Source organism: Somniosus microcephalus, chromosome 12 (assembly GCF_052327205.1).
Source record: "Somniosus microcephalus isolate GS21.2 chromosome 12, FLI_Smic_1.0, whole genome shotgun sequence".
Taxonomy (NCBI): Eukaryota; Metazoa; Chordata; class Chondrichthyes; order Squaliformes; family Somniosidae; genus Somniosus; species Somniosus microcephalus.
In genome coordinates this window covers 72,475,932-72,503,086 of record NC_140998.1, presented here as the reverse complement: position 1 = coordinate 72,503,086, position 27,155 = coordinate 72,475,932, and the positions used below count along the sequence as shown (strand labels likewise).

Below are 27,155 nucleotides of genomic sequence, written 5' to 3'. Positions count from 1 at the left end.
GTCTGGAGAGAACGGAGAGACCGGAGAGTCTGGAGAGACCAGAGAGACCAGAGAGACCGGAGACTCCGGAGAGTCTGGAGAGACCGGAGAGACCGGAGAGCCTGGAGAGACCGGAGAGACCGGAGAGACCGGAGAGACTGGAGAGTCTGGAGAGACCGGAGAGACCAGAGAGTCTGGAGAGACTGGAGAGACCGGAGAGACCGGAGAGACCAGAGAGTCTGGAGAGACTGGAGAGTCCGGAGAGACTGGAAAGACTGGAGAGTCTGGAGAGACTGGAGAGACTGGAGAGACCGGAGAGTCTGGAGAGACCGGAGAGTCTGGAGAGAATGGAGAGACCGGAGAGACCGGAGAGACCGGAGAGACCGGAGAGTCTGGAGAGACCGGGGAGACCAGAGAGACCGGAGAGACCGGAGAGACCGGAGAGACCGGAGAGACCGGAGAGACCGGAGAGACCGGAGAGACTGGAGAGACTGGAGAGACCGGAGAGACCGGAGAGTCTGGAGAGAGTGGAGAGACTGGAGAGACCGGAGCGACCGGAGAGTCCGGAGAGTCTGGAGAGACCGGAGAGACCGGAGAGACCGGAGAGACCGGAGAGTCTGGAGAGACCGGAGAGTCTGGAGAGACCGGAGAGACCGGAGAGACCGGAGAGACCGGAGAGTCTGGAGAGACTGGAGAGACTGGAGAGACCGGAGAGACCGGAGAGTCTGGAGAGAGTGGAGAGACTGGAGAGACCGGAGCGACCGGAGAGTCCGGAGAGTCTGGAGAGACCGGAGAGACCGGAGAGACCGGAGAGACCGGAGAGTCTGGAGAGACCGGAGAGTCTGGAGAGACCGGAGAGACCGGAGAGACCGGAGAGACCGGAGAGTCTGGAGAGACCGGAGAGACCGGAGAGTCTGGAGAGACTGGAGAGACCGGAGAGACCGGAGAGGCCGGAGAGACCGGAGAGTCCGGAGAGACTGGAGAGACTGGAGAGTCGGGAGAGACTGGAGAGTCGGGAGAGACTGGAGAGACCGGAGAGACCGGAGAGACCGGAGAGACCGGAGAGGCCGGAGAGGCCGGAGAGACCGGAGAGTCCGGAGAGACTGGAGAGACTGGAGAGTCGGGAGAGACTGGAGAGACCGGAGAGTCTGGAGAGACCGGAGAGTCTGGATAGACTGGAGAGACCGGAGAGTCTGGAGAGACCGGAGAGTCTGGAGAGACCGGAGAGACCGGAGAGTCTGGAGAGATCGGAGAGACCAGAGAGTCTGGAGAGACCGGAGAGACCGGAGAGACCGGAGAGTCTGGAGAGACCGGAGAGTCTGGAGAGACCAGAGAGACCGGAGAGACCGGAGAGTCTGGAGAGACCGGAGAGACCGGAGAATCTGGAGAGACTGGAGAGACGGGAGAGACCGGATAGGCCGGAGAGACCGGAGAGTCCGGAGAGACTGGAGAGACTGGAGAGTCGGGAGAGACTGGAGAGACTGGAGAGACCGCAGAGTCTGGAGAGACCGGAGAGACCGGAGAGACCGGAGAGACCGGAGAGTCTGGAGAGACAGGAGAGACCGGAGAGTCTGGAGAGACTGGAGAGACCGGAGAGACCGGAGAGGCCAGAGAGACCGGAGAGTCCGGAGAGACTGGAGAGACTGGAGAGTCTGGAGAGACTGGAGAGACCGGAGAGACCAGAGAGACCGGAGACTCCGGAGAGACTGGAGAGTCTGGAGAGACCGGAGAGACCGGAGAGTCTGGAGAGACCGGAGAGACCGGAGAGACCGGAGAGACCGGAGAGCCTGGAGAGACCGGAGAGACCGGAGAGTCTGGAGAGACTGGAGAGACCGGAGAGACCGGAGAGACCGGAGAGTCTGGAGAGACCGGAGAGACCGGAGAGTCTGCAGAGACTGGAGAGACCGGAGAGACCGGAGAGGCCGGAGAGACCGGAGAGTCCGGCGAGACTGGCGAGACTGGAGAGTCTGGAGAGACTGGAGAGACTGGAGAGAACGGAGAGTCTGGAGAGACCGGAGATTCTGGAGAGACTGGAGAGACCGGAGAGACCGGAGAGACCAGAGAGACCGGAGAGTCTGGAGAGACCGGAGAGACCAGAGAGACCGGAGAGACCAGAGAGACCGGAGAGACCGGAGAGACCGGAGAGTCCGGAGAGACTGGAGAGACCGGAGAGTCTGGAGAGATTGGAGAGACTGGAGAGACTGGAGAGACCGGAGAGACCGCAGAGACTGGAGAGACTGGAGAGACCGGAGAGTCTGGAGAGTCTGCAGAGACTGGAGAGACTGGAGAGACTGGAGAGACCGGAGAGTCTGGAGAGACTGGAGTGACTGGAGAGACCGGAGCGACCGGATAGTCCGGAGAGTCTGGAGAGACCGGAGAGACTAGAGAGTCCGGAGAGACCGGAGAGACTGGAGAGACCAAAGAGTCCGGAGAGACCGGAGAGACCGGAGAGTCTGGAGAGACTGGAGAGACTGGAGAGACCGGAGAGACCGGAGAGACCAGAGAGACCAGAGAGTCTGGAGAGACCGGAGAGACCGGAGAGTCTGGAGAGTCCAGAGAGTCTGGAGAGACTGGAGAGACCGGAGAGTCTGGAGAGATTGGAGAGACTGGAGAGACTGGAGAGACCGGAGAGACCGCAGAGACCGGAGAGACTGGAGAGACCGGAGAGTCTGGAGAGTCTGCAGAGACTGGAGAGACTGGAGAGACTGGAGAGACCGGAGAGTCTGGAGAGACTGGAGAGACTGGAGAGACCGGAGCGACCGGATAGTCCGGAGAGTCTGGAGAGACCGGAGAGACTAGAGAGTCCGGAGAGACCGGAGAGACCGGAGAGACCAAAGAGTCCGGAGAGACCGGAGAGACCGGAGAGTCTGGAGAGACTGGAGAGACTGGAGAGACTGGAGAGACCGGAGAGACCGGAGAGACCAGAGAGACCAGAGAGTCTGGAGAGACCGGAGAGACCGGAGAGTCCGGAGAGTCCAGAGAGACTGGAGAGACTGGAGAGACCGGAGAGACCGGAGAGTCCGGAGAGACCGGAGAGACCGGAGAGACTGGAGAGACTGGAGAGTCCAGAGAGTCCAGAGAGACTGGAGAGACTGGAGAGACCGGAGAGACCGGAGAGTCTGGAGAGACTGGAGAGACTGGAGAGACCGAAGAGTCTGGAGAGACTGGAGAGACTGGCGAGACCGGAGAGTCTGGAGAGACCGGAGAGACCGGAGAGTCCGGAGAGTCCAGAGAGATTGGAGAGACTGGATAGACTGGAGAGACCGGAGAGACCGGAGAGTCCGGAGAGACCGGAGAGACCGGAGAGACTGGAGAGACTGGAGAGTCCAGAGAGTCCAGAGAGACTGGAGAGACCGGAGAGACCGGAGAGTCTGGAGAGACTGGAGAGACTGGAGAGACCGGAGAGTCTGGAGAGACTGGAGAGACTGGAGAGACCGGAGAGTCTGGAGAGACCGGAGAGTCTGGAGAGACCGGAGAGTCTGGAGAGACCGGAGAGACCGGAGAGTCTGGAGAGACCAGAGAGACCGGAGAGACCGGAGAGACTGGAGAGACCGGAGAGACCGGAGAGTCCGGAGAGACTGGAGAGACCGGAGAGTCTGGAGAGACCGGAGAGACCGGAGAGTCTGGATAGACCGGAGAGACCGGAGAGACCGGAGAGTCCGGAGAGACCGGAGAGACCGGAGAGAGCGGAGAGTCCAGAGGGACTGGATAGACTGGAGAGACCGGAGAGACCGGAGAGTCCGGAGAGACTGGAGAGACTGGAGAGACCGGAGAGACCGGAGAGACCAGAGAGACCAGAGAGTCTGGAGAGACCGGAGAGACCGGAGAGTCTGGAGAGTCCAGAGAGTCTGGAGAGACTGGAGAGACCGGAGAGTCTGGAGAGATTGGAGAGACTGGAGAGACTGGAGAGACCGGAGAGACCGCAGAGACCGGAGAGACTGGAGAGACCGGAGAGTCTGGAGAGTCTGCAGAGACTGGAGAGACTGGAGAGACTGGAGAGACCGGAGAGTCTGGAGAGACTGGAGAGACTGGAGAGACCGGAGCGACCGGATAGTCCGGAGAGTCTGGAGAGACCGGAGAGACTAGAGAGTCCGGAGAGACCGGAGAGACCGGAGAGACCAAAGAGTCCGGAGAGACCGGAGAGACCGGAGAGTCTGGAGAGACTGGAGAGACTGGAGAGACTGGAGAGACCGGAGAGACCGGAGAGACCAGAGAGACCAGAGAGTCTGGAGAGACCGGAGAGACCGGAGAGTCCGGAGAGTCCAGAGAGACTGGAGAGACTGGAGAGACCGGAGAGACCGGAGAGTCCGGAGAGACCGGAGAGACCGGAGAGACTGGAGAGACTGGAGAGTCCAGAGAGTCCAGAGAGACTGGAGAGACTGGAGAGACCGGAGAGACCGGAGAGTCTGGAGAGACTGGAGAGACTGGAGAGACCGAAGAGTCTGGAGAGACTGGAGAGACTGGAGAGACCGGAGAGTCTGGAGAGACCGGAGAGACCGGTGAGTCCGGAGAGTCCAGAGAGATTGGAGAGACTGGAGAGACTGGAGAGACCGGAGAGACCGGAGAGTCCGGAGAGACCGGAGAGACCGGAGAGACTGGAGAGACTGGAGAGTCCAGAGAGTCCAGAGAGACTGGAGAGACCGGAGAGACCGGAGAGTCTGGAGAGACTGGAGAGACTGGAGAGACCGGAGAGTCTGGAGAGACTGGAGAGACTGGAGAGACCGGAGAGTCTGGAGAGACCGGAGAGTCTGGAGAGACCGGAGAGTCTGGAGAGACCGGAGAGACCGGAGAGTTGGAGAGACCAGAGAGACCGGAGAGACCGGAGAGACTGGAGAGACCGGAGAGACCGGAGAGTCCGGAGAGACTGGAGAGACCGGAGAGTCTGGAGAGACCGGAGAGACCGGAGAGTCTGGATAGACCGGAGAGACCGGAGAGACCGGAGAGTCCGGAGAGACCGGAGAGACCGGAGAGACCGGAGAGTCCAGAGGGACTGGATAGACTGGAGAGACCGGAGAGACCGGAGAGTCCGGAGAGACTGGAGAGACTGGAGAGACCGGAGAGACCGGAGAGTCTGGAGAGACTGGAGAGACTGGAGAGACCGGAGAGTCTGGAGAGGCCGGAGAGACCGGAGAGACCGGAGAGACCGGAGAGAACGGAGAGTCCGGAGAGACCGGAGAGACCGGAGAGACCGGAGAGTCTGGAGCGAGCGGAGAGACCGGAGAGTCTGGAGAGACCGGAGAGACCGGAGAGACCGGAGAGCCCGGAGAGTCCGGAGAGACCGGAGAGACCGGAGAGACCGGAGAGTCCGGAGAGACCGGAGAGACTGGAGAGTCTGGAGAGACCGGAGGGACCGGAGAGTCTGGAGAGACTGGAGAGCCTGGAGAGACTGGAGAGACCGGAGAGTCTGGAGAGACCGGAGAGACCGGACAGACTGGAGAGACCTTAGAGTCTGGAGAGACCGGAGAGTCTGGAGAGACCGGAGAGACCAGAGAGTCTGGAGAGACCGGAGAGTCTGGAGAGACTGGAGAGACCGGAGAGACCCGAGAGACCCGAGAGACCCGAGAGACCCGAGAGACCGGAGAGACTGGAGAGACCGGAGAGACTGGAGAGTCTGGTGAGACCGGAGGGTCTGGAGAGACTGGAGAGACTGGAGAGACTGGAGAGACCGGAGAGTCTGGAGAGACCGGAGAGTCTGGAGAAACTGGAGAGACTGGAGAGACCAGAGAGTCTGGAGAGACTGGAGAGACTGGAGAGACCAGAGAGTCTGGAGAGACCGGAGAGACTGGAGAGGCCGGCGAGACTGGGGAGACCAGAGAGTCTGGAGAGACCGGAGAGACCGGAGAGACTGGAGAGTCCGGAGAGACCGGAGAGACCGGAGAGACCGGAGACACCGGAGAGTCTGGAGAGACCGGAGAGACCGGAGAGACCGGAGAGACAGGAGAGTCTGGAGAGACCAGAGGGACCGGAGAGTCTGGAGAGACTGGAGAGCCTGGAGAGACTGGAGAGACCGGAGAGTCTGGAGAGACCGGAGAGACCGGACAGACTGGAGAGACCGGAGAGTCTGGAGAGACAGGAGAGACTGGAGAGACCGGAGAGTCTGGAGAGACCGGAGAGACCGGAGAGTCTGGAGAGACCGGAGAGTCTGGAGAGACCGGAGAGACCGGAGATACCAGAGAGACCGGAGAGACCGGAGAGACTGGAGAGACCGGAGAGACTGGAGAGTCTGGTGAGACCGGAGGGTCTGGAGAGACTGGAGAGACTGGAGAGACCGGAGAGACCAGAGAGTCTGGAGAGACCGGAGAGTCTGGAGAGACTGGAGAGACCAGAGAGTCTGGAGCGACTGGAGAGACTGGAGAGACCGGAGAGGCCGGAGAGACCGGAGAGACCGGAGAGTCTGGAGAGACTGGAGAGACCGGAGAGACCGGACAGGCCGGAGAGACCGGAGAGTCTGGAGAGACTGGAGAGACTGGAGAGTCTGGAGAGACTGGAGAGACTGGAGAGACCGGAGAGTCTGGAGAGACCGGAGAGTCTGGAGAGACTGGAGAGACCGGAGAGTCTGGAGAGATCGGAGAGACCGGAGAGTCTGGAGAGACCGGAGAGACCGGAGAGACCGGAGAGACCGGAGAGACCGGAGAGACCGGAGAATCTGGCGAGACCGGAGAGTCTGGAGAGACCGGAGAGACCGGACAGACCGGAGAGACCGGAGAGTCTGGAGAGACCAGAGAGTCTGGAGAGACCGGAGAGACCGGAGAGACCGGAGAGACCGGAGAGACCGGAGAGTCTGGAGAGACCGGAGAGTCTGGAGAGACTGGAGAGACCGGAGAGACCGGAGAGGCCGGAGAGACCGGAGAGTCCGGAGAGACTGGAGAGACTGGAGAGTCGGGAGAGACTGGAGAGACCGGAGAGTCTGGAGAGACCGGAGAGTCTGGATAGACTAGAGAGACTGGAGAGTCTGGAGAGACCGGAGAGTCTGGAGAGACTGGAGAGACCGGAGAGTCTGGAGAGATCGGAGAGACCGGAGAGTCTGGAGAGACCGGAGAGACGGGAGAGACCGGTGAGACCGGAGAGTCTGGAGAGACCGGAGAGTCTGGAGAGACCAGAGAGACCGGAGAGACCGGAGAGACCGGAGAGTCTGGAGAGACCAGAGAGACCGGAGAGTCTGGAGAGACTGGAGAGACCGGAGAGACCGGAGAGGCCGGAGAGACCGGAGAGTCCGGAGAGACTGGAGAGACTGGAGAGACTAGAGAGACTGGAGAGACCGGAGAGACCGGAGAGTCCGGAGAGACCGGAGAGACCGGAGAGACTGGAGAGACTGGAGAGTCCAGAGAGTCCAGAGAGACTGGAGAGACTGGAGAGACCGGAGAGACCGGAGAGTCTGGAGAGACTGGAGAGACTGGAGAGACCGGAGAGTCTGGAGAGACTGGAGAGACTGGAGAGACCGGAGAGTCTGGAGAGACCGGAGAGTCTGGAGAGACCGGAGAGTCTGGAGAGACCGGAGAGACCGGAGAGACCGGAGAGTCTGGAGAGACCGGAGAGACCGGAGAGACCGGAGAGACTGGAGAGACCGGAGAGACCGGAGAGTCCGGAGAGACTGGAGAGACCGGAGAGTCTGGAGAGACCGGAGAGACCGGAGAGTCTGGATAGACCGGAGAGACCGGAGAGACCGGAGAGTCCGGAGAGATCGGAGAGACCGGAGAGACCGGAGAGTCCAGAGGGACTGGATAGACTGGAGAGACCGGAGAGACCGGAGAGTCCGGAGAGACTGGAGAGACTGGAGAGACCGGAGAGACCGGAGAGTCTGGAGAGACTGGAGAGACTGGAGAGACCGGAGAGTCTGGAGAGGCCGGAGAGACCGGAGAGACCGGAGAGACCGGAGAGAACGGAGAGTCCGGAGAGACCGGAGAGACCGGAGAGTCTGAAGCGACCGGAGAGACCGGAGAGTCTGGAGAGACCGGAGAGACCGGAGAGACCGGAGAGCCCGGAGAGTCCGGAGAGACCGGAGAGACCGGAGAGACCGGAGAGTCCGGAGAGACCGGAGAGACCGGAGAGTCTGTAGAGACCGGAGGGACCGGAGAGTCTGGAGAGACTGGAGAGCCTGGAGAGACTGGAGAGACCGGAGAGTCTGGAGAGACCGGAGAGACCGGACAGACTGGAGAGACCGGAGAGTCTGGAGAGACCGGAGAGTCTGGAGAGACTGGAGAGACCAGAGAGTCTGGAGAGACCGGAGAGTCTGGAGAGACTGGAGAGACCGGAGAGACCCGAGAGACCCGAGAGACCCGAGAGACCCGAGAGACCGGAGAGACTGGAGAGACTGGAGAGACCGGAGAGACTGGAGAGTCTGGTGAGACCGGAGGGTCTGGAGAGACTGGAGAGACTGGAGAGACTGGAGAGACCGGAGAGTCTGGAGAGACCGGAGAGTCTGGAGAAACTGGAGAGACTGGAGAGACCAGAGAGTCTGGAGAGACTGGAGAGACTGGAGAGACCAGAGAGTCTGGAGAGACCGGAGAGACTGGAGAGGCTGGCGAGACTGGGGAGACCAGAGAGTCTGGAGAGACCGGAGAGACCGGAGAGACCGGAGAGACTGGAGAGTCCGGAGAGACCGGAGAGACCGGAGAGACCGGAGACACCGGAGAGTCTGGAGAGACCGGAGAGACCGGAGAGACCGGAGAGACAGGAGAGTCTGGAGAGACCGGAGGGACCGGAGAGTCTGGAGAGACTGGAGAGCCTGGAGAGACTGGAGAGACCGGAGAGTCTGGAGAGACCGGAGAGACCGGACAGACTGGAGAGACCGGAGAGTCTGGAGAGACAGGAGAGACTGGAGAGACCGGAGAGTCTGGAGAGACCGGAGAGACCGGAGAGTCTGGAGAGACCGGAGAGTCTGGAGAGACCAGAGAGACCGGAGATACCAGAGAGACCGGAGAGACCGGAGAGACTGGAGAGACCGGAGAGACTGGAGAGTCTGGTGAGACCGGAGGGTCTGGAGAGACTGCAGAGACTGGAGAGACCGGAGAGACCGGAGAGTCTGGAGAGACCGGAGAGTCTGGAGAGACTGGAGAGACTGGAGAGACCAGAGAGTCTGGAGCGACTGGAGAGACTGGAGAGACTGGAGAGGCCGGAGAGACCGGAGAGACCGGAGAGTCTGGAGAGACTGGAGAGACCGGAGAGACCGGAGAGGCCGGAGAGACCGGAGAGTCTGGAGAGACTGGAGAGACTGGAGAGTCTGGAGAGACTGGAGAGACTGGAGAGACCGGAGAGTCTGGAGAGACCGGAGAGTCTGGAGAGACTGGAGAGACCGGAGAGTCTGGAGAGATCGGAGAGACCGGAGAGTCTGGAGAGACCGGAGAGACCGGAGAGACCGGAGAGACCGGAGAGACCGGAGAATCTGGCGAGACCGGAGAGTCTGGAGAGACCGGAGAGACCGGAGAGACCGGAGAGACCGGAGAGTCTGGAGAGACCGGAGAGTCTGGAGAGACCGGAGAGACCGGAGAGACCGGAGAGACCGGAGAGTCTGGAGAGACCGGAGAGACCGGAGAGTCTGGAGAGACTGGAGAGACCGGAGAGACCGGAGAGGCCGGTGAGACCGGAGAGTCCGGAGAGACTGGAGAGACTGGAGAGTCGGGAGAGACTGGAGAGACCGGAGAGTCTGGAGAGACCGGAGAGTCTGGATAGACTGGAGAGACCGGAGAGTCTGGAGAGACCGGAGAGTCTGGAGAGACTGGAGAGACCGGAGAGTCTGGAGAGATCGGAGAGACCGGAGAGTCTGGAGAGACCGGAGAGACCGGAGAGACCTGGAGAGACCGGAGAGTCTGGAGAGACCAGAGAGACCGGAGAGACCGGAGAGTCTGGAGAGACCGGAGAGACCGGAGAGTCTGGAGAGACTGGAGAGACCGGAGAGACCGGAGAGGCCGGAGAGACCGGAGAGTCCGGAGAGACTGGAGAGACTGGAGAGTCGGGAGAGACTGGAGAGACCGGAGAGTCTGGAGAGACCGGAGAGTCTGGATAGACTGGAGAGACCGGAGAGTCTGGAGAGACCGGAGAGACCGGAGAGACCGGAGAGTCTGGAGAGACCGGAGAGACCGGAGAGTCTGGAGAGACTGGAGAGACCGGAGAGACCGGAGAGGCCAGAGAGACCGGAGAGTCCAGAGAGACTGGAGAGTCTGGAGAGACTGGAGAGACCGGCGAGTCTGGAGAGACCGGAGAGTCTGGAGAGACTGGAGAGACCGAAGAGTCTGGAGAGACCGAAGAGACCGGAGAGTCTGGAGAGACCGGAGAGACCAGAGAGACCGGAGACTCCGGAGAGACTGGAGAGTCTGGAGAGACCGGAGAGACCGGAGAGTCTGGAGAGACCGGAGAGACCGGAGAGACCGGAGAGACCGGAGAGTCTGGAGAGACCGGAGAGACCGGAGAGTCTGGAGAGACTGGAGAGATCGGAGAGACCGGAGAGACCAGAGAGTCTGGAGAGACCGGAGAGACCGGAGAGTCTGCAGAGACTGGAGAGACCGGAGAGACCGGAGAGGCCGGAGAGACCGGAGAGTCCGGCGAGACTGGCGAGACTGGAGAGTCTGGAGAGACTGGAGAGACTGGAGAGACCGGAGAGTCTGGAGAGACCGGAGAGTCTGGAGAGACTGGAGAGACCGGAGAGACCGGAGAGACCGGAGAGTCTGGAGAGACCGGAGAGACCAGAGAGACCGGAGAGACCGGAGAGACCGGAGAGTCTGGAGAGACTGGAGAGACCGGAGAGTCTGGAGAGATTGGAGAGACTGGAGAGACTGGAGAGACCGGAGAGACCGCAGAGACTGGAGAGACCGGAGAGTCTGGAGAGTCTGCAGAGACTGGAGAGACTGGAGAGACCGGAGAGTCTGGAGAGACTGGAGAGACTGGAGAGACCGGAGCGACCGGATAGTCCGGAGAGTCTGGAGAGACTGGAGAGACTAGAGAGTCCGGAGAGACCGGAGAGACCGGAGAGACCAAAGAGTCCGGAGAGACCGGAGAGACCGGAGAGTCTGGAGAGACTGGAGAGACTGGAGAGACTGGAGAGACCGGAGAGACCGGAGAGACCAGAGAGTCTGGAGAGACCGGAGAGACCGGAGAGTCCGGAGAGTCCAGAGAGACCGGAGAGACTGGAGAGACTGGAGAGACTGGAGAGACCGGAGAGACCGGAGAGACCGGAGAGACCGGAGAGACTGGAGAGACCGGAGAGACCGGAGAGACCGGAGAGTCCGGAGAGTCTGGAGAGACCGGAGAGACCGGAGAGACCGGAGAGACCGGAGAGACTGGAGAGACCGGAGGGACCGGAGAGTCCGGAGAGACTGGAGAGACTGGAGAGACCGGAGAGACCGGAGAGTCTGGAGAGACTGGAGAGACCGGAGAGTCTGGAGAGACCGGAGAGACCGGAGAGACCGGAGAGTCCGGAGAGACTGGAGAGACCGGAGAGACCGGAGAGTCTGGAGAGACCGGAGAGACCGGAGAGTCTGGAGAGACCGGAGAGACCGGAGAGACCGGAGAGTCCGGAGAGACCGGAGAACCGGAGAGACCGGAGAGACCGGAGAGTCCAGAGGGACTGGATAGACTGGAGAGACCGGAGAGACCGGAGAGTCCGGAGAGACTGGAGAGACTGGAGAGACCGGAGAGACCGGAGAGTCTGGAGAGACTGGAGAGACTGGTGAGACCGGAGAGTCTGGAGAGACCGGAGAGACCGGAGAGACCGGAGAGACCGGAGAGTCCGGAGAGACCGGAGAGACCGGAGAGACTGGAGAGACCGGAGAGTCCGGAGAGACTGGAGAGACTGGAGAGACCGGAGAGACTGGAGAGTCTGGAGAGACTGGAGAGACTGGAGAGACCGGAGAATCTGGAGAGACCGGAGAGACCGGAGAGACCGGAGAGACCGGAGTGACTGGAGAGACCGGAGAGACCGGAGAGTCCGGAGAGACCGGAGAGACTGGAGAGACCGGAGAGACCGGCGAGACCGGAGAGGCCGGAGAGACCGGAGAGTCCGGAGAGACTGGAGAGACTGGAGAGTCGGGAGAGACTGGAGAGACTGGAGAGTCTGGAGAGACCGGAGAGTCTGGATAGACTGGAGAGACCGGAGAGTCTGGAGAGACCGGAGAGACCAGAGAGACCGGAGAGTCTGGAGAGACCGGAGAGACCGGAGAGTCTGGAGAGACTGGAGAGACCGGAGAGACCGGAGAGGCCAGAGAGACCGGAGAGTCCGGAGAGACTGGAGAGACTGGAGAGTCTGGAGAGACCGGAGAGACCGAAGAGTCTGGAGAGACCGGAGAGACCGGAGAGTCTGGAGAGACCGGAGAGACCAGAGAGACCGGAGACTCCGGAGAGACTGGAGAGTCTGGAGAGACCGGAGAGACCGGAGAGTCTGGAGAGACCGGAGAGACCGGAGAGACCGGAGAGTCTGGAGAGACCGGAGAGACCGGAGTGTCTGGAGAGACTGGAGAGACCGGAGAGACCGGAGAGTCTGGAGAGACCGGAGAGACCGGAGAGTCTGCAGAGACTGGAGAGACCGGAGAGACCGGAGAGGCCGGAGAGACCGGAGAGACCGGAGAGTCCGGCGAGACCGGCGAGACTGGAGAGTCTGGAGAGACTGGAGAGACTGGAGAGACCGGAGAGTCTGGAGAGACCGGAGACTCTGGAGAGACTGGAGAGACCGGAGAGACCGGAGAGACCGGAGAGTCTGGAGAGACCGGAGAGACCAGAGAGACCGGAGAGACCGGAGAGATTGGAGAGACTGGAGAGACTGGAGAGACCGGAGAGACCGCAGAGACTGGAGAGACCGGTGAGTCTGGAGAGTCTGCAGAGACTGGAGAGACTGGAGAGACTGGAGAGACCGGAGAGTCTGGAGAGACTGGAGAGACTGGAGAGACCGGAGCGACCGGATAGTCCGGAGAGTCTGGAGAGACCGGAGAGACTAGAGAGTCCGGAGAGACCGGAGAGACCGGAGAGACCAAAGAGTCCGGAGAGACCGGAGAGACCGGAGAGTCTGGAGAGACTGGAGAGACTGGAGAGACTGGAGAGGCCGGAGAGACCGGAGAGACCAGAGAGTCTGGAGAGACCGGAGAGACCGGAGAGTCCGGAGAGTCCAGAGAGACTGGAGAGACTGGAGAGACTGGAGAGACCGGAGAGACCGGAGAGTCCGGAGAGACTGGAGAGACTGGAGAGACCGGAGGGACCGGAGAGTCTGGAGAGACTGGAGAGACTGGAGAGAACGGAGAGTCTGGAGAGACCGGAGAGACCGGAGAGACCGGAGAGACCAGAGAGACCGGAGAGACCGGAGAGTCCAGAGGGACTGGATAGACTGGAGAGACCGGAGAGACCGGAGAGTCCGGAGAGACTGGAGAGACTGGAGAGACCGGAGAGACCGGAGAGTCTGGAGAGACTGGAGAGACTGGAGAGACCGGAGAGTCTGGAGAGACCGGAGAGACCGGAGAGACCGGAGAGACTGGAGAGTCCGGAGAGACCGGAGAGTCCGGAGAGACCGGAGAGACTGGAGAGACCGGAGAGACCGGAGAGTCTGGAGAGACCGGAGAGACCGGAGAGTCTGGAGAGACCGGAGAGACCGGAGAGCCCGGAGAGTCCGGAGAGACCGGAGAGACCGGAGAGACCGGAGAGACCGGAGAGTCCGGAGAGACCGGAGAGACCGGAGAGACCGGAGAGTCTGGAGAGACCGGAGGGACCGGAGAGTCTGGAGAGACTGGAGAGCCTGGAGAGACTGGAGAGACCGGAGAGTCTGGAGAGACCGGAGAGACCGGACAGACTGGAGAGACCGGAGAGTCTGGAGAGACCGGAGAGTCTGGAGCGACCGGAGAGACCAGAGAGTCTGGAGAGACCGGAGAGTCTGGAGAGACTGGAGAGACCGGAGAGACCCGAGAGACCGGAGAGACCGGAGAGTCCGGAGAGACCGGAGAGACCGGAGAGACCGGAGAGTCTGGAGAGACCGGAGGGACCGGAGAGTCTGGAGAGACTGGAGAGCCTGGAGAGACTGGAGAGACCGGAGAGTCTGGAGAGACCGGAGAGACCGGACAGACTGGAGAGACCGGAGAGTCTGGAGAGACCGGAGAGTCTGGAGAGACCGGAGAGACCAGAGAGTCTGGAGAGACCGGAGAGTCTGGAGAGACTGGAGAGACCGGAGAGACCCGAGAGACCGGAGAGACCGGAGAGACCGGAGAGACTGGAGAGACTGGAGAGACCGGAGAGACTGGAGAGTCTGGTGAGACCGGAGGGTCTGGAGAGACTGGAGAGACTGGAGAGACCGGAGATTCTGGAGAGACCGGAGAGTCTGGAGAAACTGGAGAGACTGGAGAGACCAGAGAGTCTGGAGAGACTGGAGAGACTGGAGAGACCAGAGAGTCTGGAGAGACCGGAGAGACTGGAGAGGCCGGAGAGACTGGAGAGACCAGAGAGTCTGGAGAGACCGGAGAGTCTGGAGAGACCGGAGAGTCTGGAGAGACTGGAGAGACTGGAGAGACCAGAGAGTCTGGAGAGACCGGAGAGTCTGGAGAGACTGGAGAGTCTGGAGAGACTGGAGAGACTGGAGAGAGTGGAGAATCTGGAGAGACTGGAGAGTCTGGAGAGATGGGAGAGTCTTGAGAATCTGGAAAGTCTCGAGAGTCGGGAGAATCTGGAAAGTTTCCTCCTCCTCATCATCATTTTTCTCCTCCTGTACATCCCCATTGCTGTAGTGCATCTGCAGGAAAGGAAGGTAAAAGTTAAAACTGGGTGAACATTAACTCCAGGGGGTGGTAGACATGGTGCTTTATAGGGATGCAGGTGTTCAGTTACTAACATGGCACTGGCAATATCCCGCCAACCTCACCATTTCCCACGGCAAGCGCAGAGAGCCTCCGATGAGTTCCATGGCCTTCTCCTCGTACGGTGTGTGGTGATTAAAGTTGGGGAAACACCCACTCCGGTGGCCTGTCTCTGGCAGGCATTGTGCACCAAAATCTCCTGCAAGAATATGGAGTAAATGAGGAAAAGGTTAGCAGTTGAAGAGTGTACATCAAATGGCGGAAGTAAGAGATGTGGAGGTATGAGCTTGTTAAAGTGGAGGAAGTGGTTTTAGAGTTGTGCATGTAATTTAATTGCTGTTAGGAGAGCTGGGTAGCCATAGTGCAAGATCCCAAGTTAAGGCCCCGCTTAATCAGAGTGCATTGTGAAGGGTTAATTATACAAGTGTTGCTTTAAGGAGGTGAACAGTATACTGGTGCCCAGGGTGGGTAAGGGAGAAAAGGGAGAGAAGTTCAGTGTGTTACCTTGCCTGTCCTGGTGAGGTGGTTGAAATTCTTGTGGCACTGGTCTGTAGTTCTGGGGATGAGAGAGTTGATGCCCAGTGTCAATGTCACCTCCCTCCAGATGGCAAGAGTGATATTCCTGGCAGACTTCCTGGCATGGATACCCAGCAGTTTGTGTCTCTTTAATTCAGTTTCCTAGAGGAGCGCTTGGACGTCTGAGTCAGAAGTATTCTGTGTTCTTCTTCTGTGCCTGGGCGCCATGCCCTGCTGCCTGGTTTGTCTGGATGGCCCTGCTGTCGACATTCTTGAAAAGTATGAGAAAGACCATGCAGTAAAGTTATCTGAGAGTCAAGTGAGTGAGTCAAGAACTCCTCCGTCCTTACCTGGTTGTCCCCCAGTCGGCTGCTGAAATGTGCAGGGTGAACTCCAATTTCCATGCATTCCAGCAGTTTTACACTGAATTTACACCAATCATTACTCCAATGGATATGCAAATGAGCGGATCCAGGAAACCCTCATGTAACTAGTTCTCCTGACTACTGGTAGGTGCTAAGCATTTTTAAATGGTGTAACAGCAGCACAACTCACCCTGTGGAAATTTGCCCCGTATCAATAATGGGAAGGGTAAAGAGTGTATGCTGGATTTTCTTGTTGCTCTTTCCTATCTAGTTTGCACTCTTATTTTTGGTCCCTTTTCTAGCGCAAGTGGTACCCCATTAACGAAGAATTGCGTGGAGCATGGACCAGTTGGGCCGACTGGCCTGTTTCTGTGTTGTACATTCTCTGTAACTCTAGCTAAGAAGATATTGCAACTGACATCTGATATTCTTCAGACCTCAAGAGCAAATTCTGCCCTAACAACCCTATTGTTGCCTATATTACACTGTTTATTGCAGAAGCGATGACAATTGACCTCAAACTATACAGAGGATAGAAGATCATGCAGGTTTATTATTTGCATCCCTGATCTCCTAAAGCTCTCAGATTTTCCTTTGTCTAATTTGCCATGTGCTGCAACTATAGTACTTCTTTTGATAAGAGATGTGAGGTGTTTGTTTACCATTAATTATGGATTAGCTGCATTTCTAATACATATTTATTCCTTGACTGAGCACAGGGTCATCCTTCAGCCATGGTCTGCTGAGTGCTGTGGTGAGGTTTACTGCAATTTGTCAATGTTGTCCTATTAAGGATTGAGTACAAAGCTGTCATCAACCTTCATTTTGTGGAGCTGAATGAGTGCAACCATCCCAGTGTTTCGATTGTTGCAGCTTGTGGTGCTAACACAGTGAAAATACACAAGGTGGGAGGGTCAAGAGGTTTTTGAGCAACAATGCTAACAACCTTGCACATGCATTAAATTTTGTTGTGCGGAATACTCAGGAACACAGTTGCAACATTGCTTATGTTTATAGGCATTTCTATCCTTTCTTGGGAACTCAACACTACAGTGCTAATTTTAACTTGGGGCGGGAGTCATGTGGGCAGTGGCTGGGGTGTGAAGGAATAAGCCATCAGAAAAATACACTATCTTATGAAAGAATTCTGGCCTAATTAAAACATGACAAACTGGGTTTGGAAATTTAGAAACCTAACTATGATATAGCTATGAAAGCATTCTGGCTATTGAGATAAGACAGTTGTTGACCCTGAATAAATAACCTTATTGAAACAGAAGGTGCATGGCTCCGACAGGCTGACCTTTTGGGAACAAAACAATGGTTCACCCTGGATAAGGTGTTCTAATTTAAACTTCGTAAAGGTAGCACATAAGATAAGGAACATCTGCCCTCATAAAGATGACATAAAGTAAGGAACACCTGCCATCACACCATTTTTATATGGTCAACCCAGAACACCTGGAGATGAGACAAGATTCTGGCTGATGTGACAGTAAGAGTTGCAGAGGTTGGCAGAAAAATGACTAGGGATAATGAACTTGCATCAGCAGAAAACTTAAAGGAAATACCACTGGAAAAGGGTATAAATATTGAAGTTTCAAATGAGATAGCAGACTCACTTTAATCAGGCAAAGCGATTCTCGGCTTCAGAGGCGGCTCTGTAGTCTACCACTCTTTGTACCTCGGGGAGCAAAAGTATTTGATATTGATGGATATCCTGTATAAGAAACCTTTAAGAACTGTAATATTGTAGCGAAGTTAAGATTTTAAAGTAAGATTCTCTGATAATAAGATCATAATTTTTCTCTTTTTAGAATGTTAAAGTTGCGATTGACTGTTTCACCAACTGTCGGTTCTTTAATAAATCTTTATATATTTTTAGAATTGTCTTGCATAAGTTTTCTGTATCAAAAACTCACAAACTCAATCTCTGTACACTCTTTGGTGGAGAGTTACATTTCTGGGGGAGTTTTCCAAACCCTCATAATATCCGGGACGTTACAGTCTAGCTAAATTATTAAAAGCACTATCTGGAGGATGGTAACATTCTCGGGTTGCTCCTTTCCTTTAGGGAGAGATAGCCCGGACCTTTAGACCCAATTAAGCGTCTTTAGGATTTGGCTACCTCAAACTTTAGTTGAAAGTGAACGCCTGAGAAATAGCCTGATCCGGGGTAGCCCTAAAGGGGCTAGGACTAGTAAAAATCCCTTCAGGGGTGAACAGCAAACCTCTGCAACATGAGGCCCGATAGATTTGAACCTCAGGCTTTATCTGCATAGGCCCCGATCTTTTGCTCGAACCCTGTCGGCAGGAGCAGGCTACTGGGTGGCAGGGGGCTTCCATTGGTGGCCCAAAGGAATGCTCCCAGGCACTCGGGTAAGTGGCTGGGGGAGGGGGGGAGCATGGGAGTGCCTCGCAGTCGAGGAAGGGGGGGGGAAGCCTAAGATTGGGGAGGCCTAAGGTTTCCTTGTGGGCCATGGATTGGTCCTCCTGGAAACTAAAAAAATTAAAATCACTTACCATTTTGGGCCTGTTCTTGTTGCCATGCTGGCTTGATGGGGAAGCCACAACGGGTTCTCCGCACAGGACTCCGGTTAAAATGCCTGTCAGCTCCTGATGACATCATTCGAGCCCGCTCGGCATATTTAAAGAAGGACACATGACAGTGCCTCTTTTTAATGACAAAAAGAAGCTAAAGGTATGTCTATGTAGTTCACAGTAGGCAGAATCTGTTCGCGCAACATGCAGCTGAACAAACACTGATCAGAGTCAGTTATCATTGACTTTATTATCTAGTTTAATTCAAGCACTCACTGACATGTTTGATATAAACTTGATCTTAATATACCCACTTCACTTCTATGATTACCTAATTTGTTTCAACACTTAGTGTAATTTATACATACTGTGATGCAACAAAGAAAGATTTCAATTTTTTTTAATTCATTCATTTTCGGGATGTGGGCATCACTGGCATGGTCAACATTGATTGCCCGTCCCTAGTTGCCCTGGATACAACTGAGTGGCTTGTTAGGTCACTTCAGAGGGCAATTAGGAGTCAACCACATTGGTGTGAGACTGGAGTTACATATATGTCAGACCGGGTAAGGACAACAGATTTCCTTCCCTAAAAGACAGCAGTGAACCAATTGGCTTTTTACGACAATTTATTTCCAGAATTTCTTTTTTAACTGAATTCAAATTCTCAGACTGCCATGGTGTGATTTGAACTATCATGCTCTGGATTATTAGCCTAGTAACATAATCACTACACTACCGTACTCGACAGGTAATAATGTTAGCATCCCTTTGTCGAAGGCTGCCCTACTTCCATCCAGTATTGTCCTGTCCCTAAAGTCAGCGAGCTTCCCTAATCCACTTCTTCCCCCTTCAGGTCTACCAACACCTAGCACTGTTACTCTCATCCATGCTCCAAATCTCAGATACCATAGGCCCCAGTGATATTTCAGATCTATTTTAGAGATGCTGTCTCACTATGCTTCCGTTTTCAACTATGCTACTTCACTCCAATCTGCTTGCTCCAGCGGTGCTCTAATGGAAGTGGTCTTGGTTTGCTCAGTCATATCCCATTAGCGTGCTTCAATATTTCAGGTTTGCATTTTTCTCAGTACTTGGAACACATATAATTAACACATTTTGCTTCATAAATAAAGACCCGTGGCCTCAGAATCCTATAAACGACATATCATATGCTGCCAATGTTTATGGAAACATCGTCATGCATCAGGTTTGGTTCTGGATTGTCACAAAACAATTTCCTACCTTTTGGAAAGAAAAGAAACAAAGACTTGCATTTATATAGCGCCTTTCATGACCACCAGACGTCCCAAAGCACTTTACAACCAATGAAGTACTTTTTGAAGTGTAGTCACTTTTGTAATGTGCAAAATTTTAGTGGAACAGAACACTTGCTAGCTTTTATATTTTATACTTTGTTGAAAATGTTATCAATATTTCCTCTCAATGCAAAGATACTGGCAATCATTGATAGGATTTGTTGTTAGCATAACACAAACCTCTCCTTCAAGTGACACCAATTACGTGGGAATTTTTTTTAACAAGCTGCTCTAATAAAAATCCTATTAAAGTCTGGTTCTAAGGTGCTCATTTATTAATAGCCCTACTTCTAAAATAACAATGTCATAAAATAGCCAATCTTAGCTGGTAAACTAATGACGCCATAAAGTCCCTCTTTAAATCTGTGATAGCTATCACAACTGTGATGTATGGGCAGGATGATAGTGTTAGAAAATTTGAACATTTTATTTTGAATGTTCCTCAAATATGAAACTCAAACTTTCGATTTGGATGCCAAATGGGTGCAATATTGGTGATCTGCCCGCATCACCTGCAGTCAGGTAGTCTGAACCACTTTCAGGTTCGGGCCTCATTAACATTTTTGCACTAAGCTGCGGCTGTCGAGGTGGGCGCACTGCTGCCACCCGCTGGTTTCCTCAGGAGGAAATTAGGCCAGCTGATTCACACAATCTGTTGAGGGGAAGTGGATGCCGGCGGGGAGGGGGTGGTAGAGGATTGCAAGAAAGAGTCGACTGCGGGCCAGAAGATTTTTGTGGGGCCCAAAGGAGCAGTCCTGCTCATCCCAACCCCACAAAAATCTTTAAAAAAATATCAATCTTCTTGCCTTTTGCGAGAGGTCTCCAGAGGTTCCTTTAAGGACCGCCAGTTAGGCTTCTGAACACCTGGAGAAAAAGGACTGGCATATGCCATACATGCTTCACTCAGTTCTCCTTGAATGTTGCAATCGGGGTACTACAACAGCCGTAGACCCCGATTTGCATATCTAAACAGCTTGTTTTGGGTGCCCATTTAAAGACCTGCTTTCTCAGGTGGACAAATGGGTGCTCATGGTCCCCACCAGACTTTCAACTGTCGGTCGTCTGTTTTGTCAAGCAAGAATCGGGTGGCTGTCAGTTCACAGTCACCCACAATCTTCTTTTTATTTTTATTTATTATCAGTCTACTGAATTTCATCCATGTTGTTGGAATATTCTGATGCGTATACACACCTCGCCAAGCAGGAGAACTACAGTGATAAAAGGAAAATCAATAGTTTTCCTTGATGGGATAAATATTTTATTGTTGCACATTGCTAAACCACTTTGTACCTAAAGTACAGTTGTGTCGGCTAACCTTGCATTAGCATCAAAGTAAAAAATTGAGGTAACAGACTTTTAAAATTTGTACATTTATCCACCACAAAATGATTTGTATTATGGGGAGTTATTGCTCTGATTATATATCAGATTGAGAATGTAATTTAGAGGCATTCCTTTAACACCAGTTAATGCTACATTAATGTTGCAATAAACAACAAATCAGATCCAGAATGGAGCTAGGCAGTCTGTAAGATGGGGCTTGTAAGCTAGTAGGAACTGCTGCATGTAAAGCTTTTGTTAACCTTAATAAATATATTCCTTGCACATTTAGCATATGATTATATGGAACCCTCAACAAGTTCAACATAATCTCAGTACAGTTGTCACATGTAGGAGACTGTTGATTAAATTAATAATGAGCTTTGTAAAATTGATGACTTTTAAATAATTAAATCGCTTATTTAAAAATTTCAAACCTTAAATACTTTCATAAAAGGAAAACCCAATAGGAAAAATAAAGATTTTTGTACTTAATTATTTGTAGATGTCTTTTGTTCTCTTAATCCAGTGACTTTATGTTTTCAGTACGTTGGTTTCCCAAGCTTGGTTGATAGGCATAAAAAATTAATATGCCTTTCACAGAATAATTCAGTGCTTTCTCCATTATACTACTTCAGTTACCAATGGGGCTGGTACCGAGGCTTGATTGGGCACCTTTCAGCTTCAGACATGCCATTGACATTACATCTTAAGCACTTGAATACTCTCACACAAAGGTCACCTTCTTTGTACAGCAGCGTATAAAACACCACAACAAGAGATTAGCAAAAGCCAAATGCATTAACAGTAACAGTGCGTGAAGCAGATGAACTTTCTCACAGGATAGTTTCCTTTCATTGTTGTATTTCACTGTATGTTTTTATCAAACAGCATCGCTCTGTTTAACTCGATAAACCTCATAATGCTTCATGCAAATAGTCTAAAAGTTGCTGTTCGTGTACGCCCCTTTAATCAGGTAAGAGCATCCATTTCAATATTTAAAAATGTCAGTGAATTCCCACTGTGAAACCTGTCTGTGGAATCTATTATTTACTTCTATATATAGGATTGAAATAAACAATTTAAAAACATGTTGAAAAACCAGGTTGTATTATCTTAAATTATTTGGCGATGGAATGGCATTCTAAGTAAATTATAACCCTGAGTTTAATTACCCTGCTCCCCATGAGAAAGGGGCTTGCAGAGGGGGTTAAAATATCAGCAGTGTGGCACTCACCAGAGGCACGCTGCTCACGCGCCCCAGGCCATTTTAACAGGTGCATTTCAGGCAGCGTGTGAGACCCTTGCCCCAGGCAGGCAGGACTTCATTGAGATTCAAAAGTCAGGGTCTGATGACATTGTTCAGACCCTGACCATATTTTAACTGGCAGCCCCAAGATCGGCACCTGGTGAAAGCCTCGCCAGGAAAACCCGGTACCGAGGAGCAGTAGGCCCAGAAAGTCGGTGATTTTTATTTTTTAGAGGTTTCCTTGGTGCCCATTAGATGGGTAAAGGATTATCATCTAATTTTACAGATTGGTAAAATAACATTTTAACTGAGTTTCTGACCAGGGTAAAGAGGTAAGCTTCTGTCATGATGTGGATGGCAGATTAATTGTCAAATATTGTCATTAAAGATGAAATGATGAGTGACTAGAGTTTAAATGTGCTGCGCAAAGTCAATGTCCATGTTATTTGTGGAAATTAAGTGCAAGTGATAAATTTACTCCCTTGGCATACTGCATGTTGACAATTCACATGAAAGCTAAAGAACCATTTTACATTTACATATCACCTTATCAGGTCTTTCAGAAATGTCTCAAAGAGCTTCATGTACAAATAATTATTTTGAAGTTCAGTGACTGTTGTAATGTAAGCAAAAGTAGCAGCCATTTTGCACAGAGCAAGGCCCCACAGACTGCAGTGAGATGAATGGCCAATCAATCTGTTTTTGATGATGCTAGTTGATTCAAACTGATACTGGGATTACAAGGGACATTTTCCAATTTTTGCTCCCCACGGGGAGCCTTGCCTGCAGGAAATGCTACCATTAGTAGAAATGGTGAAAAATGTGCAGGACACACCTGACATTTTGACAAGAGTGCTGAGGCTCCCCACAGGCAACACGAAGTTGGAAAATGATTCCTAATGTCTATGGACTCAGTGTGAGTCTGAAAAGAGAAATTGTACTGGTATGTATAAGAAATCATCATGGGCACCTCATAGTCACAAATGTGGAAGTACATGGGCAAATTGTGGTTGTGTTTACAACATAAAATATTGGCTCAATATTATCCACTACTGGCATCTATGCTGTTTATATTAACAGCTAGGTGGAGTTCAGACACTGATTTGCAAAAACCCATTTCAAATGCCAAACTGGAATAGAACATTGAGCTTCTTGAGCACATAAACAAAACTATGTGAACCAAGAATAATCTTGACTTTTAGTTGTTTGCTAGTGTATTGGTTAATTTTAACAAAATGTTATTTATTTAATGGTGCAAAAGACTCACACGGGGTTGGGGGTCCACTGGATTCCTGCTGTAACTCCAGTGGGAGTCAGGTCTCTGCTGGGATCTTGCAGCCCGCCTTGTTAGGGATGGATCTTTCTCTAAACTCTTAAAAGGCAAATGTCATCAGAGGGTGGGGGTGGGGTGGAGGGAGTTGAGGATTTGTAGGGACAGTAATTCCCTAGTCCGGGAGCTCCTGCTTCTCCAGCTCATTTGGAACTTCAGCTGGTAGGCCAAGTGAGAGGTGGCACAAACAGGAAGACAGATTATTATCTGAACGGCAATAGATTGGGAAAAGGGGAAGTGCAACGAGACTTGGGTGTCCTTGTGCACCAGTCACTGAAGGTAAGCATGCAGATGCAGCAGGCGGTTAAGAAGGCAAATGGTATGTTAGCCTTCATAGCGAGAGGATTCAAGTACAGGAGCAAGGATGTCTTGCTGCAGTTGTACAGGGCCTTGGTGAGATCACACCTTGAGTATTGTGTGCAGTTTTGGTCGCCTTATCTGAGGAAGGATGTTCTTGCCATGGAGAGAGTGCAGTGAAGATTCACCAGACTAATACCTGGGATGGCAGGAATGACGTATGAGGAGAGATTGGGTCGATTAGCCTTATATTCACTAGAGTTTAGAAGAATGAGAGGGGATCTCATTGAAACTTATAAAGTTCTAACAGGACTAGACAGACTAGATGCAGGAAGGATGTTCCCGATGGCGGGGGAGTCCAGAACCAGGGGTCACAGTCTAAGGATAAGGGGTAAGCCATTTAGGACAGAGATGAGGAGGAATTTCTTCCCCCAGAGAGTGGTGAACCTGTGGAATTCTCTGCCACACAGGACAGTTGAGGCCAATTCATTAAATATATTCAAGAAGGAGTTGGATATATTTCTTGAGGCTAAAGGGATCAAGGGGTATGGGGAGAAAGCAGGGACAGGGTACTGAATTTGGATGATCAGTCATGATCTCATTAAATGTTGGAGCGGGCTCGAGGGGCTGAATGGCCTACTTGTGCTCCTATCTTCTATGTTTCTATGTTTCTATGAAGTGTATTGGCCTCCTGGTGGATGGTCCCCACATGGAGGGTTCAGGTCAGGGAAGTGGCCTAGATCGCTGAAGAATACCCAGTTTTCTTTTTAATTGAGATTGGTTGAAGGGGTTCACAGAAGATTGTATGGGGTCTGGGTGGGGGGGGGTCAGTGGGGAACTGGGCAACCTCCCCCCAAAACCAACCAGATGTTGGAGGGCACCAGGGATACATATGCAGTGGCACTTGTACCCACCTGCCCCATGGAAGTTAGATGCCCCCCCACTGACTCCACAAACTCTAGTGGGATCAGCATTGGAGGGCACCAGCAGGCATGACCCCAGCATAGCTTCCAGGATGGCATCCTGTAGATTTTCAGAGCCAATATCTTTAAATTAATCAGTATGTGTTGTTTCCCGTACATGATTTTGTAAGAGAGAAAAGGCATTGAGAAGCAAATGTATCATCTCTATGGCTGGCAGCAATAGTACCATTGTGGATCCCAAAGACCTGAGCAACAAAAGAACATTTACATTTGATTATTGCTATTGGTCAACTGATGGATATATTGAGAATGACCAAGGAGTTTATCTGCCTGATGGACTCCACAGCAGATACATCAATCAGGTCAGTCAGATAAGCCTCTTTTAAAACTAAGATACTGGAATGCAACCATTTGTTGGCTTTTGGTTTTATAATTATAGCTGATGAAATGCAATTAAGTACAAAAAATTATCAGGAATTTTATACACTTTTATTAGTATTTTAAATTAATGCATTAAAACCTTATCTTGAGCTAAATAATAATTCAGAATGTACTATATTGTGATTTGAAAATATGGAGGGATTCATTCATGTCAATTATTCAAAGGAACGGGTCTTTAATGATCTTGGGAGAGCTGTCTTGGAGAATGCCTGGAAGGGGTACAATGCATCCCTTTTTTCCTATGGGCAGACTGGATCAGGGAAGAGCCATTCTATGACAGGATATGGAGGAAACAAGGGTCTTGTTCCTATGATTTGTGAAGAACTCTTCCAGGAAATTAAACAGCATCAGAACAAGGACAGACAGTTTTATGTAAGGAGTAGGTGGCATCACATGCACAGTAAATCTTAGTTTATTTAAAATTTAGCTTCAACATCCTAAAGTGTTCCTTTAATGATTATGATTGTCTTTTGTAGGTTTATTTTAGCATGTTCGAGATCTACAATGAACAGGTATGTGTAAATATTGCACTGCACAATACTCTAATGAAAGTTGCAAACCTAGACATGTGCTGTTTATTAATTTTAGTGAAAAAATAAACATCAGTATAAAGAAAGGAATACCACTTTATACTCATGTCTACTTTTTGTTGAAGTTAGTTAACAGAGAAAAATATAGCCCATAGTTCCTAATTGCACAAGTACAAACCCAGGTCTTGTTCTTTATGGCCTGGAATTTGCGGTGGGTAATAACAGCGAACTAACTGCATTCACTGTTATTATCCCTTTGAAACTGACCGCAACTTCAGGATTTAGTGCATGCGCATCCTAACCCGGAAATCCTGAAATTGCGGTCAGTCATTCACTGCTTCGACACTGGCTGCGCTGTGGGCCCGCATCCCCCCCCCGCCACACCATTCCCCCCCACCCACCCTGCCGCCATAGCCAGCAATCAGTGTAATCGTGAAACTGACGAAAATGTTGGCTTTTCCGCGGTAATATCGCTGTTAAATACCCCATTAACGGTTAAACCTTGTTGGATTAGGTGTAACTGGGGTTTTAACCGTGTATTGACTGCTAAACAAACGTCATGGCCCTGAAGAAACAATTTAAATTTTGTGGAGTGTCAAATTTCTCCATTTTAATAAAAAAATCCAATTTTAAGAAACTTAAAAAAATTATTTTTTAAAAAGTTTATTCATCTTTATTTCAGGTTTGCCTTTTCCCCATGTGAGAGCTCCAACCTTTGTTTTGCTCTCTATAACATTTTTTAAAAGTCAGAATAAAAGCAACTTCTTCACTTCCTGGTTCCCTAGCGGTGAGAATTCTATATTATGATTGGCTGCTTAGACAGCTTGTTGACGTCGTAACAGCTCGCACTATGGGATTCCCACTAAACTACACTGATCTCAATTAAACATCGGAAAAACCGGGCTTCTCGCCACAGGGATCACAGGATCTTTGTGGAATGCTTTCTTTGGGGCCTGCGGCGAACACCTATACTTCGCCACTGACCGCAAATTACGTGCCATTGTTGAGATACCGCGGCAAATGTGGGAGTCGAGACCAGAGTTGATGGAACACAACTACTTTAATTTACATCATGGCAAAAGAGAGCTTGGAAAGCCCGCACAACCACTTAAATACTCCCCAGACAGGAAGTGCTCCCGGCAGCCTGTCCCTGCGGGAAACAAGTTGCCGGAGGAAAGGGCCCCCGGCTGGGGGCGGCTGCTGCCGGCAGTGCGCCTGCGTAAACTGTCCGTGCCGCCGTGAGCGGATTATGTCCAATGGTGGCGTGTCGCCACAGAGCTCCCCCCAGAATCCGCTTAGGAGGAGTGGACGAGTCGTGACGGTGGTCTAATGGTTCTGCCGGAGCGGCTCTGAGTGGCCGCCGGTCTAGTTGGTGGGACCGGGCGGTTCGCCGCCGGCTGTGCTGGCTTGCTGGCGGGACGGCCTCTAGTTGGAGGTTGGGCCACGGGGACCTGTTCCCCTGGTTCTGTGTGTGCTGGTTTGAGTCGGTCGATGGAGACTGTTTCGACCCTGTCGCCGAGTCGCAGCTTGAAGACCTTGTCCCCGGTTTGTAGTACCTCGTACGGTCCGTCGTACGGGGGTCGCAG

The 27,155-nt window shown here is 52.7% G+C and overlaps 1 protein-coding gene across 1 annotated transcript in view; it reads left to right on the top strand.

The window, feature by feature from the left end:
• Positions 1–15,480: 15,480 nt before the first annotated feature.
• The window catches only part of LOC147109293 (kinesin-like protein KIF28), a 107,109-nt gene continuing 95,434 nt past the window's right edge, over positions 15,481–27,155 (top strand). Inside the window, exons 1-6 of the mRNA XM_086004183.1 lie at positions 15,481–15,573; positions 17,934–17,998; positions 21,691–21,775; positions 24,769–24,960; positions 25,205–25,411; positions 25,516–25,551. Of these exons, the coding sequence (XP_085860309.1) occupies positions 15,481–15,573; positions 17,934–17,998; positions 21,691–21,775; positions 24,769–24,960; positions 25,205–25,411; positions 25,516–25,551 (678 nt within the window). The remainder of the gene's footprint in view (positions 15,574–17,933; positions 17,999–21,690; positions 21,776–24,768; positions 24,961–25,204; positions 25,412–25,515; positions 25,552–27,155) is intronic.